General features: G+C 43.7%; 1 protein-coding gene across 1 annotated transcript in view; it reads left to right on the plus strand.

Annotated features, from left to right (window-relative positions):
• LOC126253668 (transmembrane protein 132E) overlaps positions 1 to 20,504 on the plus strand; it is a 415,203-nt gene extending 394,699 nt beyond the window's left edge. The window contains exons 15-16 of the mRNA XM_049955226.1: positions 911 to 1,249; positions 17,874 to 20,504. Of these exons, the coding sequence (XP_049811183.1) occupies positions 911 to 1,249; positions 17,874 to 18,348 (814 nt within the window). The 3' untranslated portion in view covers positions 18,349 to 20,504. The remainder of the gene's footprint in view (positions 1 to 910; positions 1,250 to 17,873) is intronic.
• Positions 20,505 to 21,666: the final 1,162 nt, after the last annotated feature.

Consider the following 21,666-nt stretch of genomic DNA (forward strand, 5'->3'; position numbering starts at 1 on the left):
GTTGATGGCCCAATACTGAAATCTGCAGTAATTTGCGGAAGGTTTGCACTTCTGTCATGTTGAACGATTTTCTCCTGTCGTCGTTGGTGCCGTTCTTGCAGGATCTTTTTCTGGCCAGAGCAGTGTCGGAGATTTGATGTTTTAGCGTATTCCTGATGTTCACGATACACTCACGAAATAGTCGTACGGGAAAATCTCCACTTCGTCGCTACCTCGGAGGTGCTGTAGAAAGAGGAGAACCGCATTGGAAATGACCGCGGAGAAGCCCTCGGACGTTTGCGCGCCAGGAACATATAGTCTGCTGCCGCGAGCTCGGCTCCAGTTCACCACCGGCAATGGAGGGTAATGTTTTGACAATGCCAACCACTCGTGTTCGCGAAACGTCAATAAAATCACCCGATGAACGTCGGTCGAAGAACCCGAGACAGAAGGCAATAGGCAGTTCGTCACCAAGTGGCTACGAAAGCCTTAACAATTTTGTGACAGAATTTGGTTCGATATCCCTCAGGAGGACAGATAACAACTTTAGCAATCAGTGTCAAACTGAATAACTGGTGGCATACGCGCCATGCGTATTTTACTTGCTCTATTTGTGAAGCTCTTTCTCTTGAATAAATCGTCTAATTTATCTGTAATTTTAATAATTTGTTTGTTTTTACCGATTTCTGTCCCATTCGGATAATTCTTTCGTCTAGCGTCACTTATTTGTCTTATAGTGTACTTCATTCACCAGGAAATTAATACGATTTGCTCCCTTTCCCCCTCCGTCTTCTCTGGCTCAGGTCGTGGGTAGGCGTTGGTTTGGCTCCTTCCGTTTGTAAATTTTGTCCTTGTTGTGGTAGCCGCCACACGATCGTGCTGAAAGGCATCGGAAGGGCTGTAGTGAGACGCTGCTTGGTGTGTGCGGCAGTCGCAGCAGCGGAACGCCGCCGCCGCTGCCTCCCCACGGGCTGGTGGCGCCCGCGCCCGCGCCGGCGCCGGCTGCGGCGGACAAGCCGCTGGAGGTGGAGTACCGGCCGCCGGTGCCGCCGCACCGCAACATGGGCGTGACGGCGCGCATCGGGCCCTCCGCGGCCGCGGGGCTGCCCGCTGCCGGTTTCCAGCAGAGCCCGGCAGCCGCCGGCGCGGACACCGCGGGGGCACAGACCGCCTCCCCGCTGCCTGCGCCGCCCCCGCCGCCGCCGCACCAGCAGCTGCAGCCGCAGCAGCGCAGGCACCACCACCATCACCACCACCACCGCAGCAACAGGTTAGAGACCCACTACTGCCTCAACCACGCGCCGCCGCTCCAGTCGTCGTGAAGGACTCGGAGTCCGCTGCTTCAAAGCAAGTGCTATTCTTCTGTATCATCCTAAATGTTCTTTTCCGTTTCTATTTTCTCACGTTTACGTTATTTGCACCTTGCTGTCGTCAGGTAAACTCTGCTTGCGTTTGTCTGAACCGCTATCCTGGAATGCATCCGTTTCTTCACTTCTGCAGCAAACGGTTGCCAAGCATGTCGACAGCCAGTGCATCGTGGACGTATTGACACACTCTGGGATTAAAAACGAGTCATCAAATATTAATATATTTCGTACAAGCAACCAATACTGCGAAGGCTATCCAGAAAGTAACAGACCTTTTGGTCTATTGCTGCTGTGGGTGGGGCTACAGCCACTGTCATCTTGGTGGCATAACGATACTACACTCATTACGAATCCGGCGGTGGTAGCATGTGATCTGTGTCTCCGCTAGTTTGCTTTCTTTGACGTGTTAACATTCATTTCACGATTAAAAAGCTTTCGCAACATTTTCCCCTAATTTCACGGAATTTACTGCAAAAAAGTGTGGCGGAGAAACTTGATTACCACAGATTTTGTGCTAGGTGGGTTACCAAAATCCTAATGGACGACCACATAAAACAGAGATTGGCTGTGACACTGACCTTCTTCGAAGATTACGAGAAAACTGGTAACAAAGTTATCGTCCGTATCGTAATTGAGGACGAGTCTAGGGTGAAGCATGTCAGTTCTGAAACAAATAAGCAATCGATGGAATGGGGACACGCAAATTCTCCCAAGAAACCAAGGAGATGGTTGTAAAAGCTGTCAACAGGAATGATCATGGTTACTGTATTTTGGGACTCTTAGGGAATGACTCTCGTTGATTTCCTTGAATGTGGAATAAAAATTAACTCAGAGTCGTACTGTTGAAACCTGACAAAGTTAAGGCGGAAGTGTCGGAAGAGAGTTAGCGCAAATGTTTTGTTTTTTTTCACGCCAACCCACGTCCACACACGGCCAGTCGTACTCGAGAGCTCCAACAGGGTTTTGGTGGGAGGTGTTTGATCGTCCACCATACAGCCACCTCTTTCCAGTAATGAGGAAGACCTGGCTCACTACACAGCGCTTTGGTACTGACGCCGAACTGCATGCCACTATAAACTAGTGGTTGCAGTCACAGGCGGCAGTTTTCTACAGATACGGTATTGAAAAACTTGTAGCACGGTTTGACAAGTGCCTCAGTTTGAGTGGAAATTACGTTGAAAAATAGCTTAAGAGTGTACCTTTAAAATGTGTGTAATGATATTTGGTTTTCCCACATCGTCAATATTTTATTTCAAAACGTCTCTTACTTTCTGGATAACCCTCGTATGAACAACGTTAAAATTCATCTTAGCCTCTTATCTCGAATTCATGACGCACAAAAAATTCTCTTCTTCAATATGTGAGGTAATTTCTGGAGATTTTTGTTCCAAACTCGTCCTGAAGTGATTTCCGAACACATGCGTTTGAAACATCTCTTCCATATTCCCCGTTTCACGCTTTTTAGAAAAAAATGATAACTTATCATACAATTACTTCTTCCTCGTTAGTGTCGAAAAAGAAAGATTGTTAAAAAGCAGATAATTTTCTAAATAAAAGGTAAACTAATGTCAAAATAGCGTCACTTGCTTATTAGCTGCCACAAGCTCCAGTTGCTGAACGTAAATTAAATATCTTTTAGTTTTAATGGGCATTCCTCAATGTTATGTTTCACCCCGCTATCCATAGTTTTTCTGTAATCTGTTCTTGTTCTTTTCATCACTTAAAATATTGTTCTTATCTACATTTAAAACTTTATTTTCCGTATTCATGCAATGTGCAGTTGCCTGTTTTTAGTTTGCATAAGGCTGTTAAGCATGTTAGTCTTCATGTTTAGAGATATAGATTTGAAATAGATGTAAGTGTGACGTTCCCTCTTGATGCTTAGTGTTAAAGAGATCTGTTAGAAAGAACATGTTGGAATACCTACGTATTTTAGGTTGCGTGGCATCTCAACGTTTCTGATAGTATGCTGAATACGTCAACCTAAATTGTCTTGCACTAATGAGAAGCCCCAACTCACGCATAAAAATGAAGTGTGATTCTGCAGTATGTCCAAATTTGTGAGTTACTGATAAAATAAATGCTGCTCCTGCATTGTGTATCGTAACTAGCCATGTACTGGTGCCTCTGGTCCTGGAGTAAGACGTATTTCGAATTGATGGTTCTTACATCCACTAATCTGCACCAAACAGGAATAATTCGCAGTGTCGTTTTGCTTTCTAGTGTGTGAGGTGGCAATGAATTATTTTCGAGACATAAATCTTAACGTAACTGTTGGTCAATATTTTCTGTTACACCACTGATTAATCTTCAGCCCATGTAGGGCTTGGTGAGTATTTGCACTGGTGAAGTACGCGATTTTGCAATGCTTTTGGAAAGTGTCCAGAATTTATTCATTCTTTAGAAGCAAAGGTCTTCTCTATTTTTGTTTGTTTCCATCGCTTTCAGCTGTGACGAAAACACTATTAGGTTAAGAATTAATAGTTTGCTTTCCTTTTCAAATTACTTTATTTTATTATCATACACGTTTCACATTATTTTCGCAAACGTATTCCCATCGATCTTGAAACTTTGGTAGGGGTGACATACGACAATTATTTCATATCTTGCGCCACTGAGCTAGTTTATGTTCACTACAGTCTGATGCACTTATTATTTTCAGTTTATTACAACAAAGAGAAAAGTGATAGAATTTTACTAATCGATGAAATTTTTTGTCATCCTCATTTTTAGATTGGTGCGTTTTAGGTGTTACTCCGTGAGGCAGAAGTTGAAATATTCCCCAAAAAATCAAGTTTACGCTACCATTTTACGTTACCATCAATGAAACACCTGAGATCGCTTCCTCTCTGTTCTTACCATCCAGAAACATCACGACCATGATTACACATTCATGTGATGATAGATGAAGTACTGTATCAGTTGTGTACGGTACATTATCAGTTTGGTCAAACACATTTTCAGAAGTGGCTAAAATCTTGGATCATATTACACCCTAACACGGTGTCATACATTGAAAAATATTTTGCTCGATATGCCCAAGGGGTAGGAAATGGATATATAAAAATTCGCATTGATATTTCTTTATTCGTGTGTATGTGCTTTTCTTTGTGTAGTGGAGATGTGTACTGCTGAGTATATCGCTGTAAGAGACCACCTTTTGTTTCAGAGTGTATTTTGATTTACTTGGAACTGATGTATGCGTCGTCGACAGACACTGAATGCTAATCTTCCTTGCTTCCTTTTTTCCCTTTATTATCCTTTACATCGAGTAGCAAGATGACTGCATCGTCTGCTGTACATTAATACTTTTTCTTTCTTTTTTCTTTGTTTGAGCGTACGTATGCGCCAAAGAGATAAATAAATTTCGATGTCATATTCAAAAATAAAGGTATCTTAAAACCTGAAGTCCCATTGACGATGAGGACAATAGACGGATCAGGGAAGGTGGAAGAATGAAATCCGCCGTGAATTTGGCTTGAACGATTAAGGAAACTTCTGGAAATCCCCATCGGAGAGATTGGTTGTGGAGGTTGTTTGGATATTTGAACTACTGAGCTCCAAAATTCTAATCTGATGACTTGACCACTACATTACCTTGGCCAGCTGCATATACTGTAGAAGTACTGTACACTGAATACAGGTGTTGTACTGTACTTGGCTTTCTTAAGGATGGTGAGGTGTGTAAAAGAAAAGTACCTTTTCAGTTCAGTTCTGTTCATCAGAACAAAAAGTAGAGGAGACAACATTGCACCTTGCTGGCTTTGTGATCAAATTTCCTCGCCTCAAAGCTACTATATTAAGGAACAGTGAAGACGAATGTCCGTTCTCTTAACTCTCGTCTTCATTTTGTTTCTAACTATCAATGAGAAACATTTGACGTAGTCCGGTTCAGTCCATGACTCTAATTGCACATTGTTGCCACGGTATCGTTTCTGCTACAGCTGCCGTCCAAATAGCATACAAAACAACGGCTACCGCTGACCCTGGCATGGCTTTGCTACTTTCACTTATCCATTTGCTGTGGAGAAATATTGCGGATTTGCAAAGAGAGATGTGATTGCTACCGCATACCATTGTTGTTCTCGTTTCCGACTTACAAGACATAAGGAACCAAATAAAGGTAGTCATGCACAGGATGCACTAATTTCTTCATGACCTTTCAGACAACCCCAGAAGAGAAGAAATTCTTAACGGCAAAGGCGTGTGGTGTTTTCTCACCGAACAATACACTGAATATGTGCAGAAGCACGGATAGCAGTAATCTGGGAGCAAAAAACGATGTTACAGTCTCCGAGGAAGGATAGTATTTGAAGGACATTGTTGGTCGTATTGTATTGGAATTTTACGATCGTGACGAGTATCACACAAAGCAATAGGTGACTGATGTTCTGCACAAGAAGGCTTCATACATAGTCGCAATTCGTAGCAGTTCAAAGATCTGTGGGATTCAGGTGCAGACAGTACAACGATGGAGACATATTATGATGGAGAGACATGCTTTTACAGCATCTCTGGCAGTTTCACTGAGTCAGTTCACAACATTAGCAAAGAAAATCGTCGTTGACGCATTATTTTTCTCGATGATATTTGACTTGATCAAAATCATGCGAGGAAGCACATCTTGTAAGACAAGAAGTTTGAAAGTGCTGCCTGGCAGAGGGGACAGGTTTATTATCTGTCATGAAGAATCATCTGAGTATGGCTGTCTCAGAGCTGCAAAGCTAATATTTACAGCCAGCAAATCCAACGATTATCTAGAAGAGAGCGTAGTGATGTGTACAACACTAATTTTGGATTTAATACATCCTTTAGGAGGAGGCTGTGTTGTTGTCATGGATAACGAAAATAATCTTTAGAAAAAACAAAAAGAAAAATTTGCTAATTCAGTTACAAAGAAAGAAGAAATCACGCAATAGCCAGGAAATTATTTCAGTTTCGAACGGTGAGATGATGGAATAAGTGTGGCGCTACAAGCTCCTTTACAATAAAATTTATCTTGACAACTTAGCACCAAAATGAGCGACGGGGTTGTAAGGCTTCATCCTTGCCACCACCAATAGAGTCCAATAGCAAATGCGTGGGCTTTAGTGGAAGGAAAGGTCGCATCCATTAACTGGCGAGGCGAAATTAAAGATGTGCAATATTCACAAAGCCTTTGACGATGTCACTGCCGAAGACTGTGTTAAATGCGGACGCCAAGCTCAAAATCTAAAAGAAAGTTACTTGCCGAAGGAAATCATTGTCACTACTTCAAATGATAACACAAATGTTAAATTTTCGGATACACGTAGTTCTTCAGATTAAGATAATCTGCTCCTTTACCTGTCACCTTGCTCTTTCCTCTCTCCTTGCAAAAAAATTGTAGACACGAGGCAGAACTACCGAAGTACACAACTACTGACATATAGTACGTGTGGTAGGATGTTTTCAAATATTAGTAGTGGGGAGAAGAAGACTCATATCATATGCTATGTACAGAGACAAAAACTAATCTGTAACCGAGCGAGGTGGCGCAGTGGTTAGACACTGGACTCGGATTCGGGAGGACGACGGTTCAATCCCGCGTCCGGCCATCCTGATTTAGGTTTTCCGTGATTTCCCTAAATCACTCCAGGCAAATGCCAGGATGGTTCCTCTGAAAGGGCACGGCCGACTTCCTTCCCCATCCTTCCCTAATCCGATGAGACCGATGACCTCGCTGTCTGGTCTCCTTCCCCGAAACAACCAACCAACTAATCTGTAAATCCGATGAATACTTGAATGTTCTGGTAATCACAACAGAAATTCTTTTATAATTTAACAGGTGAACCGTTGTTGTGGTGTGGCTGCATCTGTTACAACACCTGGGTAGTGTCAAGGACAACTACACAGAGAAGAGTCCAAGTTCAGGAAGTATTTATTTGAACACTCATATCTCATGAGAAACGAATACAAGGAACACTTCCTTGAACACATCCCACGTAGAAGTCCAACATCGATGGGCTGAATAGTCCGAGATAGTCCCACGTTAAGTCTTTATCTATCACGCAGATATCCGACTAGACATCCTGAAGATCATCGTCAGTGATGGTAGCTGTAGCTCTGGCTGTAGGCTCACTGAAGATTTCCGTATAGGCCTGTCGAGGTTGGTTATAACATCACGTTCAGGGTTACGTTCAGCCTGCACGATTGGCTGCCACTGGTCGCGATAGCGAAGAACTCCCTAGTTGGCTCGCCGGGCACGATGATGTTATCCGACGTTTCATTGGTGCTTGAGGAGGGTGTGGCAAAGTAGTTTCCCCCGTCAGGAGTGCCCTCTGGAGGCGGCTGTTGACACCTGCCTTGCTCTATTGCTGCGCCTGCGAGATAGACTGCTGGTGGCACAGTGACGTGGGGAAGTACGTTTTCCCGCAGGTATCTGGGGACAGAATATCCGTAAGACCATCTTTTGTGCAGTATACCCTCTAATTCACAAAGGAATATATTGTGGCGACCTCCGGTGCCATGATTCTGGTGTAGTGGTTAGCGTGGCTGTCTGGCGTGTTGAGGGTCGCTAGTTCACATCCAGCCACCAGCAATTATTTTTTACTTCTAATTTATCATTTCTGGAAGGGTTCTTCAAAAATGTTTTATAATATTTTTATATTTGCAGTATTCGATGGTTTTATAAATACTAGCTTCCTGAAATAGTGGATATTTCTATAAATACCTGCATTCTCTATTCAGGTTGTATGTTGGTGTTCTTAATAGACGTGCTGCAGGTGCTAATTGTCATATTTCACCTTCCGAATTTGGACATGAGTGCTGTAACGATATGGCAGTGTTTGGTAAAGACGCTGGGTACTTCTAAAACATGTACATCATCGTGGCTCCAATTAGGCAATGTAAATGCCGAAACCTACGTGGACAGGAACCGGAATGCTAGCAGTAAATTCTTCATATGTCCGTCTATTCAGGAGACCAGTGGACTCCAAACCAACAGTAAATTGCACATCGGACATTCATCAGTGTCCTCCGGAGATGTTGGCCAAGACCCAACGAAATAGCAGGTAGGATTCGGCCATATCGCCAAATACAACAGATAAGATATTTGGCAAATATGTACATCTATTTGGACGGCCCAGCCCAGCAGTTGCTCGAGAACAACGAAAAGAAGCTCGATAGCTGGGAAAAATTCCAGGCTGAACTGAATAAAGCACTTGGCGATAATCAGCAGCATCTCCACTTAGCACAAGAATAATTTAAGAACTGGGACCAACGTCACGAGGAATCGACGTAGTTACGCATACATAACGTTTTGGCCCTATGCTAAATTTTAAATCTGAATATGACTTAAGCTGACAAAATACCACATTTAATGAAAGCAGTCATGGAAGATATGCATCAAGTTCTCCTGGTAAAGGGCGTCACAACAGCAGAGGAATTCATCAAGAGGGGACAACGAACCGAGAAAATGCAACAAAGAAAGAGTCGGTCGAAAGAGGTATGACGGACATGTCAAATGTGGTTCCTATTGCAATGTGAAGACTACCATGAACTCGCCTCTCTAACACACTAGACAGTAAGGGCAGATTTATAGCAGTGCATGACACTAGAAATGTCATACCGGGTACTCAAGAGACAGCAGTTTTGAGTATCGACTCGATATATTAGGAGGTAATAGAGAATGTTGAGGAAGAAATGAATCAGTCTGTAGCACCAATTGCCACTATCGGTCAAGGCACTATGAAGGCCATGTCGGACTTATGCTGTAGCCGTCAAACGACAACCCAGCATCCGAACTATGTGGGTACAACCAAATCTTTCACTAACCATAGGGCCTGGTAGAAGAAAAGACATTTTTCAGTGTAGATGCTCTGTACATGTGTGAAAATGCAGGAAAAGACGAGTGTGCGACGACTGTTACGCCGTAATACATCAACCACCACAACAGTCCCAAACACACCAGTCATCAGCAGACCTATGGGCCGAAACTCATCGCCGTAATCTGTACGAGGTTGCTCCCCAGCATGCCGTAGTCATTTAGATGTACAAGTCACTCGCCTGGCTGCCGAATTCGGGAAAACTTTGTGTTGCGACCGTCTATAGAGGTGAAACTGCCGCAGACGAAAATCCTCCATGGACGATAGTTACCAAGATGAGAGGAAATCTCGTCCATGTCGTCACTGCCGGCCAACCAATCTCGGTGCTATTTGCTTCAGGGACTTCTTTGTCCATAATGTCAAACGCTCATTATCGCCAGCTGAAGAATACCATGTTCTGTGATATAAAAGAGATGGTGCTGAAGTTCGCAAACGAAATACATAGTGCCAACTGGAATATGAAATATTTCAATAACAATCAATGACACAACACAATCATTAGAATATGTCGGTTTAACAGAACATAGTCATAATTTTATTCTCAGAAGGGACTTCACAAGTGTCACAAGCAGTCATGAACTATGAAAGATCAGAGCTTCAGATCGACGAAGCTATTCCAACCAGAACATAGAACAATCACTGCTCTGGGTCGTTGTTTACCGCTGAAGAGGCTGTTATCCAACCCACTGCGCTCTGACGGCACCATAAAATGTCTGAAAGCAGCAAAATATTTCTCAGCTATGTGCATTCAGACAGACTACTGGCAAACCGAGGTTGGCTGGGAGAAGACTGCCTTCATAATTCCTGCCTTCTATAAGCTACGTAGTTTGGGTTATTTAACCTTCGAACGTATGATGGCACCTAAAATGGACGACGTACCCTTGCTGTCTGGATGACATCGTCGTTTTTGTAACACGTTTGAAGAACATCTGAGCTGAATGACAACTGTGCGTTCAAAAATACAGTTCATTGTCTGGTTCCGATAAAGTGCCTCTTTGTCTCCTAAAAAAATAAAAATCTTGGGGCACCTAGTGAGTGGCGATGGAGTCGCCCTGGTCTAATGAAGATACGAGTAGTCACCGAGTTAACGACTCCTAGGCACATTTGTAATGGGAGACATTTTCTCGCAATGGACTCGCACTACCTGTGATTCATAAACGATTTCTGTTTCAAGACACGTCAGTTGCAAGTACTATAGTAGGGAGATGGCAAATTTTCCTGCAATGCGGCGCAAAAAATATTTTTACTTGTTCTTAAGGATGCGCTAACATCATCTCCAGCCTGGAATTGTATGAGGAGAATACCGGGACAACATCAGGCGACACTAATGGTTTTGGGATGGGGGCAATTCTAGTACAGATTATCGAATGTGCTGAAAAGACGATAGCTGATGTTTCCAGAGTATCCTTCAAGTCAGAGAAGAACTACTCCACAACCAAAATAGACTGCCTTTCATTTGTTTGGACCGTTAATAACTTCCGGCCATATTTATTTGGGAAACCACTCACCTCTACGACGGGTCACCATTCTCCGTGTTAGCTGAGTAGCCTGAAGGAATCTGTCAGGCTGACTCGTGAGATTACTGGCTCATCAGCCTGAAGGATCCGTCGGATCGAATGGCGAGATGAGCACCGAGGTTTCAGCAGTACGTCGCAATGGTGTACGAAAGTGGACAAAGACAAAAGGATGCCTACTGTCTTTTACGAAATCATTTGGTTGAACACAGCAACAGGGACGAAATATCACTCATCACTATATTAGATGACATTGGTGCTGAACAGACGGAAGATCTATAGAAGTCTTGAAGACTGAGAAACTGACCAAAGGAGGATTACAATTAATAACTGGGACACTGTTTAAGAGGAACTATGATGCTATGGGGCGAAAATGGTTTCTCGTCGTCCCATCTCCTCTAAGATCCTGAAGTATTTTCACGACGCTGTAACACTTGGTCACTGGGATTCGTGAAGACTTTACACCGAATCAGAGCAGTTATCACTGGCCAGGCCTCTACCAATCTCTAGGCCGTATGTCAGCCACTGTAAGGAATGCCAATGACGAAAGCATGTGCCGCAATAACGTTCGGAGCTTCTGGTACTAATTCAACCTGCAGCAACTCCATGCCATCCAAATGGAATCGAGCTCCTGAGAAGGTTCCCGAAATCGACAAATGGGAATCGGTGGGTAATAGTCTGCACTGAATACCTCACCTGTTATGCTGTCACCAAAGCTGTACCAACTGCCGAAGATTCGGAAATTGTCAAGTTCCTTGCAGAAGACATCATTTTGAGCCTGGGATACCCAGCTGTGATGATCTCTGGTCATGGAAAAGTTTAGCGGTTGAGGCTGGCATCAGATATAATCTCAGACTGTGACATGACCCACAACGCCAATCATTCACAGAGGAATGACCCACAGAATGCTTTAATAAGGCTTTGGCAGATGTACGTTGGTGTCGAGCAGAGAGTTTGGGATACATTTCTGCCCATCGTAATATTCGTATACAACAAAGCGAAACAAGACGCTTCAGACTTCATACCGTTCTTTCTGCTCCACAGTCGCGAGGCCGAAGCGACAATGGGCACAATGTCCCTATTTCAACTTGATAATACTCAGGTGGAATATCAGAAACACGTAAGCAAACTGGCGCCTTTGGGGGGACTGAGAATCCGCATTTTGCTATCGAGAAGTCTCTTCACCCTCAACCGCTGACTGTGTGGTGTGCAACCTGCAGGCACGGAATACTTGGTGCGATATTCGTTGACGTCACGGTGGCTACCGAACGGAACATGACAGTTTTGGAAGATGATTTCATTCTCATCATCCAAAGTGATGCAGGAAGGAGCTCGACCCCAACGAAGCAGGAGTGTTTGATGTCCTGGAGGAGCACTATGGGGACCGCATACTGGCTCTTGGGTACCCATTGGCATGGCATTCGATTGGCCACCATATTCTCCGGATATGAACACATGCGACTCCTTTTTGTGGGGCTGTATTAAAGACAAGGTGTACAGCAATAACCCCAAAACATTTTCTGAGCTGAAAACAGCCATTCAGGAGATCATCGACTGCTTCTATGTTTCGATACTTCAGCGGGTCATGCAGAATTTCGCTATTAGTCCGCGCCAGATCATCGTCAAAGATGACAAGCATATCGAACATGTCATAACCGAAATCCGAATATCTGTACTAACGGTCATATGTTGAATAGAGTGTGTGCACGCCGTAGTTTGTAACTAATTAACTTTTATTCATATAGTTCAGTAATTGTGACCCTTTAAGTTCTGTTCCGGCTGTACGTTGGTGTTCTTAGTAAACGTACTTCCGATGCCAAGTGTTGTCTTTCATTCACCAGCTTTAAGATCTGATCTTGAGTGTTGTTACGGCATGACAGTATTAATGTGGAAAGTCCGAAGAATGAAGCAATTGTTCCTATTTTTCTAAAACATTTTCTTAACATTCGACTTCGCAGGCGCGATAAATTGTTCAAAAGGAGTAATTGTCAGCTTCTGGCTTTAAAATCGTTATTTCTATGTGTCATCTGGCGATTTTAGTAGCCTTGTTATTGCTAAACGAGCGCTTTCTAAGGCACCAAGCAACTATTTCTCTGCAGCTAAGAGGAGAGCACATGACAGGAATGTGACAGCGAGGCTTCTGACGCGCCCTAGGCAGCGCACTTTCCGACGCTGTAAAAACATTTTTATGAACGCAATTATGCATACACTGTAACTGGCTTGAAGGAATTCGAGTGACATAAACTTAATCGTCACACTTATTCAGTGTACTTAGACTTCTGGAATAATATCAATCGTGCAATAGTCTTCACGGACTTCTCGCCGCATATCTCAATGTGAACATGACGTTTCGGAAAGATTACTGTCTCTTTCCATCACATGTCAAAGTGCCGATGTCGTCATCGTTCGCTTTCTTCTCTTAAAAGCGTGGCACTTACTTTACTGATTTTCTCATCAGTACTGGGTTTTTGGAACTTCTCTTTATTGATACGTCATCAGGGTTGCAGAAGTACTTATTTGTGGCTTCTTTATGGCCTTGCTGTCTGTTCAGTAGCATAACTGGTCGTCCATCGGGATCACTTTGATCTTCAGCGTTCCTAACAGCCGGATAAGTATGTTATTTGATTCTCTTCTGCGCCAGTAAAACTTGGTGGCATTCTTCGTAAGTCAGTCATACATCACGTAGTCCATAACTGGTCGAATATACATCTGCCAGATTGTGAGGCTGCAGGTAATGGAAAGCTCGAACTGTTCATTAAGGAGCAGTCAGAGGGTCCGAAGCCTCTGGGAAGTCTTGCATTTCACCTGAGGGTTCGGTCGATTGTTATTCCGCCGGCCGCGGTGGTCTCGCGGTTCTAGGCGCGCAGTCCGGAACCGTGCGACTGCTACGGTCGCAGGTTCGAATCCTGCCTCGGGCATGGATGTGTGTGATGTCCTTAGGTTAGTTAGGTTTAAGTAGTTCTAAGTTCTAGGGGACTGATAACCACAGCAGTTGAGTCCCATAGTGCTCAGAGCTATTTGATTGTTATTCCAAAATATTTCACGGCTGTAGTTCATCGAAGACGTTGATTTCTAGGATGCCTGGATTACTGCGTTTATTGATAATAAACTGGCTCTTTGTGGCGTTGAAAGCAAGAAGCCTTTTCGTTGCTCGTTCCTGTAATGACTGGGATGCATCCTGTGACCACCTGCTTCTTGCTCCTGGCTATGACAATATCATCAGCGTGATAGCTTGCATTATTCTCGGCATCTCTGGAAGGTCCGAGTTTTACAGTGAGTAAAACGCTACGCGCAGTAGCGATCCCTGTGACAATCCCGGCCCTGATAACTCACATTGTCGACGTGGTTTCACCGACTCTGAAGACGAATGTCTGGTCGTCAGAAGAGCCGGTGCGTCACACTCTGTCTCCTTATACAGGGTGGGCAGAAGCAGACTAGAAATCTTGCAAGGGTATTGCAGTGTAGGTTGTGCTGAGAAATAATTATTAAGAAAAAAATATAACACGTTGCGCCGTTTTCGAGTTAATTAGTATTGAAGTCAGACAATCAGGCCGTTGCGCGCAAATTCAAGCAGACTGGAAGATACAAATAGTGTCAGTTGTTCTTATAGCGTAGATGACAGCATATGAGAGTGCTCAGTCTTCGGTTGGGGTTTGATCTTTACTTACGTCCCACGTCTCATTCGGTTTTACGTAGCTGACAAGTCTGTCTGTCTTCCACCGCTGCTCTATGCCAAGTGGACTGTAGCTTTTCCATTTTACTGTTTCACAGGCTGGTTGCAATATCGCGCTGACCGCTAAATTCTTATTCTGTTAACAATATTAGTTCGCACGCGTAGCTCAACTGCCTTCTTCATAATCCTGTCCCAGAAAACTTTAGCTGACCAGACAATAGAAGTTTTTTCCAAACAGAACATGTTCTTCTCCGGTAAGCTCTGACCGGTCAGTACATCTGCACCAATGCATGGCAAGAACGCAATCTTCTGTTCTCTTTCATTGTTTTTTTTTTTTCCTTATGTGCTCTTGTCGTTGTGTGTGTATGCCCACAGCACTTTCTTAATTTGTTCATTTCTGTAGCTGTTGAGAGAAAAAGCCTTGCTTGAGCATGGCTGGAGGAGGAGGGGAGGAGACTGAGGATAAGGGCTGTTCGTCCCTGTCCTTGCAGACATTCTTCTGGGACTGAAGTTAAAATCTTCCGGGTTATTAGGCCGCGTCATGCTTCATCTAAAATGTTTGACGTTTCGACCCCTCTGCTGGATCTTCCTCAGGATCTTTTGGTGTCCACTACTGTTAGAACACTGTCTGAGACGAGTGTCGCGTCCACTTATAAAAGAGGAGTTTGCCGGCCGAAGTGGCCGAGCGGTTCTGGGACCTCGCGACAGCTACGGTCGCAGGTTCGAATCCTGCCCCGGGCATGGATGTGTGTGATGTTCTTAGGTTAGTTAGGTTTAAGTAGTTCTAAGTTCTAGGGGACTGATGACCTCAGCAGTTAAGTCCCATAATGCTCATAGCCATTTGAACCAAAAGGGGAGTTTTCTGGCGTTCGTGCTGGAGAAGTGATAGTATTGGTTAAAATTCATATGGCTACCATTGGTGAGCCATAGTCATAGGCTAATATTCCCGCTCTGATGCAGAAGAAGGGGGCGGTGGTAGTTCATCTCTGTGGATATCATCGTCATTGGATAGAAAGGAACTATTCCATAGTTATGCTGAAGGGTTATTGGTTCAAATGCCTCCTACCGCTATTGGTTGGCCGTCATCAGTGGCTAGATTCGAAACGGACAGATCAAGAGAGGGGGAATGTTTACCAAAAATATTATTGTCCGCCGAGGTGACTTGCAGCGCGTTGTTTATGCCGCTCACACACCGCGGCCGCGTATTTACTTTCTTGATGGCGGGGAGCCACTATGCCGGAAGCCTATAGCCGTCCTCTCTATTGAAATTAGATGCATTCCTAGAAATTTCAACAGCTTCTCGGATCTTTCTTCTATAAATGTTTGTTTCTTTAGCCAGTACACGTACGTTACTAAAATCGATATCAGAGCCACAGTTCTCCTGATGTTCCGCTACTGTCAATTTTGCACTTTGTTTTAGCCGCACGTGCCATTCGTGTTCCTTAATGCGTTCTTTAACAGTTCTTCCCGTTTCGCCTACATACACTTTGCCACAGCATTCTTCTAGGATTCCTGCTATACATGTGTTAGACAGCATTGTTTGATGAGGTGGGTTTGGCTCGAGTCACGCGGAACTTCGAGGGGTGGGCTGCTGATATTTGATGACTGTTGTGTAGGACGAGAACACGAGGGAAGAGTGCCGAAAAAAGTGTTGAGGGGAGATACCTTTCAGAGTGCAGAAAATGTGTTCGTTAGGTAGGGGTGTACATTTTGTATTTCCCTCTCGAGCTTTTAGTTTCGCTGTAACGTAGTATATACGGAGTGTTCAACTGAAAAGGTACGAAACGTCGAACAAGCAGACCGGTTGAAATTTTCATATGTCGCTGTTGGTTAACGTAGTTGCCACACCCATAAAAATTTGAAAGCTGTGCTTACCGTCTTTTTCGACATCCAACTCCCGATACTCATTGAATCCCTCGAGCACGGAAGAACGATTAACTGTGACGTGTACTGCGAGACATTCCGTAGCCTGAGCAAGTCTAGTCTGAGCAAGGTCACAAATGTAATTTATTGCGAATGCATAGAAAGAAGGATTCTTTATTGTATGATTATATGATAGCGGAACAAACATTGGTAGCAGTCACTTCTGTAAAATATCTGGGAGTATGTGTACGGAACGATTTGAAGTGGAATGGTCATATAAAATTGTTGGTGAGGCGGGTGCCAAGTTGGGAGACTCCTTAGAAAATGTAGACCGTCAACAAAGGAGGTGGCTTACAAATCAGTATTTCTCATCAGTGTGGGATCCGTACCAGATCGGGTTGACAGAGGAGATAGAGAAGATCCAAAGAAGAGCGGCGCGTTTCGTCACAATTTAGTAAGCGTGATAGCGTTACGGAGATGTTTACCAAACTCAAGTGGCAGACTCTGCAAGAGAGGCGCTTTGCATCGCGGTGTAGCTTGCTATCCAGGTTTCGAGAGGGTGCGTTTCTGGATGAGGTATCGAATATATTGCTTCCCCCTATTTATACCTCCCGAGGAGATCACGAATGTAACATAAGAGAGATTCGAGCGCGCACTGAGGCTTTCCGGCAGTCGTTCTTCCCGCGAACCATACGCTACTGGAACAGGAAAGGGAGGTAATGACAGTGGCATGTAAAGTGCCCTCCGCCACACACCGTTGGGTGGCTTGCGGAGTATAAATGTAGATGTAGATGAATTTTAAACAAATATTACAGTGACGTGATGTGTTGGAGAGGGAAGTGCTGCTCTCAAATGCCCGCCTTGTCCGTTCTGTGAGCGACTGTTGGTTTTAATGACATCGCGGTCATATGCCAGTTAGTAATCATGTGCTTACGGAGGCGGCAGGAGCTGGCTCTTCCCTTCATTAACCAGTTAACTGTTGAGGTTTCATGTGCAGTCGCTTCCTCTTTAACAGTAGCTCAGTAACGATTACTGCATTTACACCAACCCTTACAAACTTAGTTCCATGAAAAGAATAGCTAATATGAGCCTATTATATTAATCCTGTTGCTCACAGAGTGGTGTCCAGAGATAGAACTTTGTGTGTGGGGGGTGCTTGTCTTGCAGGTATGTTTCAGGATAGGCCCCTTGGCTTCCACGAGGATTTCGCCGAACACGGTGTAGGGTTGGCTGCTGGCATAGCCACAGGCATTCTGGGAACAGGGAATCATCCGGCTCGTGAAACAGTGGGAGAAGTTGTACTCACACCTCTGGTGGTTGCTTTTGAATAAAGACTTCAGTTATACCCACAATTTTGTTTCGTACCGTTTCTTTTGAACACCCTTCATAGTAAGGCCCTGATGTAATGTACATAACCTAAGCTTATCTATAGATAGTAGGTAGCAGCTCAACTTTTCTTTTTTTCTTTTTTTTGTGACCCATATGGGTTGGTAATGGTCTTTGGTGAATGTACCTTACCAGATGATAACACAATAGCAGCACTCCATTGATGTAGAGAATCTGATACCCCTGCATAGCGCTATGTTACCGGGAAGTGTGCACCAGATGTGACGCTGTGCTGTGCTGTGCTCAGGCCTGGCGGAGGCGGAGGTGGCGGCGGTCACGACGGCGGCGCGCCAGAGCAGCCCCCGCAGCGGCACAAGTCCCGCCGCTCGTCCGGCCACCAGCCGCAGCCGCAGCTGCAGGCGCAGCCGCAGCCGCAGGTGCCGCCGCACCAGCACCAGCTGCAGCACCACCAGCACCAGCTGCAGCAGCTGCAGCTGCAGCACGAGGCGGCAGCCGCGGCAGCAGCCGCAGCGGCGGCCGGCGCCAACTCCTCCGACTTCGTACCTGGCGCGCAGCGGGGAGCGGGCGGCGGCTCGGAGGTGAAGCGCGCCACCATCGTCGGGAACCCCATGTTCTCGGCAGGCGCCGCCGTCGTCGCCGGCGGCGTGGCGCTGTCCGGCGCCGCGCACGACGACCTGGTCGGTCTCGACGACCTCAACCTCGGCATGGACTACGACCAGATCATGGAGTACTTCGACAACCTCAAAGAGTCAAATGCCTGAATCTAGTCACGCGACTCCGTCGTCCGCAACCGCGGGGGGCGGCAACCGATACCAAAAAGAAGCTATTCGTGTACAACATATTTATTTATCTACCCGCGCCAAATGTCACATTTCTTTAACACGCGAAGCGTAACGCACTGAACAGCCACTCCTGTGGAGACGGTACGTTTGAATAGTTTTTGTCAACAGATTACTGTATCCACTTCTTTGAGGTGGTGCATTATTCGTCTCCTGCAGCTAACATGACCTAGCTTCGGACTCCGTCCGAAGAAAGCAAGGTGTCTCCAGCATTTTTTCCACCGTATGACGTTTGTGTTCCTGCTAGCTACTATATGCACGCTGTATTGCTGTTGGTGTGTTGTATCGTCAGCTGATTGAAGTCGACTAAGCAAAGGGAGGCTTCTACCTTCCCCCGCACTGTACAGTATTTATTCTAAAAAGATGTTTCGATTGATGTTCCTACTTGTCACGCCTCTGACCCATACCTCAACCTCACACGGCAGCTGGGAGCCGTCTGTCACCCCTGCTGCCGCAGCACAACTTTCGAGAAGCATCTTTTTTATATTTTATGCCAAAAAGAACAATGTCGTTTTGTTTATAGAAGAATTTTATTTTTATGCGTGTGCACTCCATAGTTTTATTATGGGCATCGTGCTGTCTGTTGGTGGCCTTTGCATGAGAGGTACCCCACCACCCGAATATTTAATATATTTATTGAGGACACTTGATTTTCCTTGTAATGTCTGTGTTGTAAAAAGTGTACATAACGTATAAATGTTTGTATTTGTAAGCATCTTAATACCGTTGCACATTTTATATGGGCCCATATACATATATAAAAAGTAGGTGAGAGGATAGCTTTTTTTTCCCAGTCACTTTTTTGTATACCCAACCAGGGTTTATTACAATATGGCATGGTAATTTGTATCCTTTTAGTGTACTACGAGTCTAAATTTGTTGACATTGGATAAAATGTTTCTCGTACTAAGCATTTAGCTATGTTTAGACGCTAGAGTCAATTACAGTGTGGATAAATCTAAACGTGATTCGTATTGAATATTGCAGAAGTAGTTGTGGAGCGAGTATTAAATATCTGTCACTCAAGTGTAGATCGCTTTATGTAATAGAAGACGTAGTTCGTAGTGTACAGAACTATTCTATACAGACATAATGCTGGGCTCCAGGCATGAGTGACCCTCTGGTATCATACTTCCATGAAAGATAATGCATGTTAGTCACACGAGCTCTTTAGAGAAAATTCCTCTGTGACGCGTTCATCTGTGTACACTCAATGTATAAAGTGCATATCTGTCACATTGATGGTCGTATTTGCTTCGTACTACATGTGAACAACTAATTTGAAAATGGATTAGTGTTTTTCATACAGCTCTTGTAACTACCAACTTCATACAAATTCACAACAGTCAGTATAATGCAATCACTTGTTTGTTGTGATGACTTGCTGAACGATTTCCTTCACTTAGTTGTATGTGTGCTCACCATGTACGCGTAAAATGTGCTTTCACCGTGGCTGAATCTCGCTTAAAGATATAGAAAAGATCAGCAATCTACTCCACACTTATGTCCCTGCCACGTAAATTAAAAATGTTCCCCAATATGTGAATGTTGTAAATTGAAAATTCAAATGAAGAGTAACTGTATGTGTACATATTATGCAATGTCGATGAAGCTGTTTCTTGATACTGATGTTTGCAGTTTATGATCGATTTCAGTAGAATTTTTAACGAGGTATTTGTCCTCTTATTTACAATATACGTACTCCAAATTAGATATTCGCATCAGTATGAGACATATGTTAATTGTCTTACACAAAACATGTATTTATTACACTATATTTTGTGAACGACTCACTGCTTCATACAGTATGTATATTGAGTAGTCCTCAACAATTTTATATCAATGAACTGTGCACATAGTTAAGTGTTGAGGAATGTCCATTATTGAACTCATACCGGGTAATCAAACAACCTATCAACATTACCTCTCCCAAAGGCAAATATTCTAATCTCTCACTGAGAATTTCGTAATTAAGAGTACATGTAACTCACCGACTGCAAATGTTTGATGTTATACAATTATATGCCTACAGAGTCATAAATACAAATAAAACAAATTTGTAATTGAATAAATGATAATTGCAAGGGTTCACATTCTTTAAAAGACCTTCCCAGATATCCGTCTTTCTGCTAAACACGACGTTTTGGCAATTCGACTTTTGGGTCAATGGATGGCTCCTCCGTTACTGAGTTCAGATCACTGCTTCTGCCGATACTCCACTATTCCGCGGGAGACAAATACTTAACCATGCTTATCGAATATATTTTAAGGAACGCAGCAGTTAATGAAGAAAATAAAAACTAGTTATAGATAATACTATCTTGAGAAGGAACAATACTATCGTATTCCTCATATAGGGAAGAAGTCAGATATATTGCTACGGCACACACTGAACTTTCACGATTAGCATGTACGCATGTTCTCATGGTCTCGTTGAATACTATTTATTGTGTAACCACCAGAAAGATGTGAAAACTTAATTCGTAAATTAGTTGTGTTTTTGTTTATAGTGGTTTTTATTATTTTACGGACGAGGATTCATTTCGAGTATTCGATTATAAAGTGGTCGTAGTCACAGGCTTTATGAACAACCATTGTGATGGTTGTGGTATTCATTCCAACGAATGCAGCCTTTCACACTAGTCTATCCTGTCTTCATCTTTGCATGACTACTGCAACCTTCATTCATTTGAACATGCTTACTACATTCCCGTACAATTGCTATCCCTTACACTTCCTCTCATTATGAAACTGACAATTCTGTAATGCCTCAGGATGTATCTTGTCGATGGGACCGTTCTTTTTGTCAATTTGTGCCATAATTTCTTTTTTCCCCTACGTCTCCTGGCTTCCTCATATTTTATTTGATCTGTCCATCAGATCTTCAGCATTCTCCTTCAGCATCACATTCCCTTCTTGTCTGAACTCATTATCGTCAACGTCTTGCTTACATATAAGGCTACACTACAGACAAATACCTTCAGAAAAGCTTCGTAACGCTACAATTGATATTAGACATTAAAAAATTCTTCTTTTTGAGATTTCTTTCTTTCCTATTGCCAGTCTACACTTTACTTCACCTTTACCGTAGCCATAATCAATTATTTTCGTCCCCAAATAGCAAAATTTATATACTACTTCCAGTTCTTACTTCCTAATCTAAACCCATCAGGATCATCTGATTTAATTGGACTACATTTCATTACCATAGTTTTATTTTAGTTGAAACTCACTGTATAA

Source organism: Schistocerca nitens, chromosome 1 (genome assembly GCF_023898315.1).
Source record: "Schistocerca nitens isolate TAMUIC-IGC-003100 chromosome 1, iqSchNite1.1, whole genome shotgun sequence".
NCBI classification, from domain to species: domain Eukaryota; kingdom Metazoa; phylum Arthropoda; class Insecta; order Orthoptera; family Acrididae; genus Schistocerca; species Schistocerca nitens.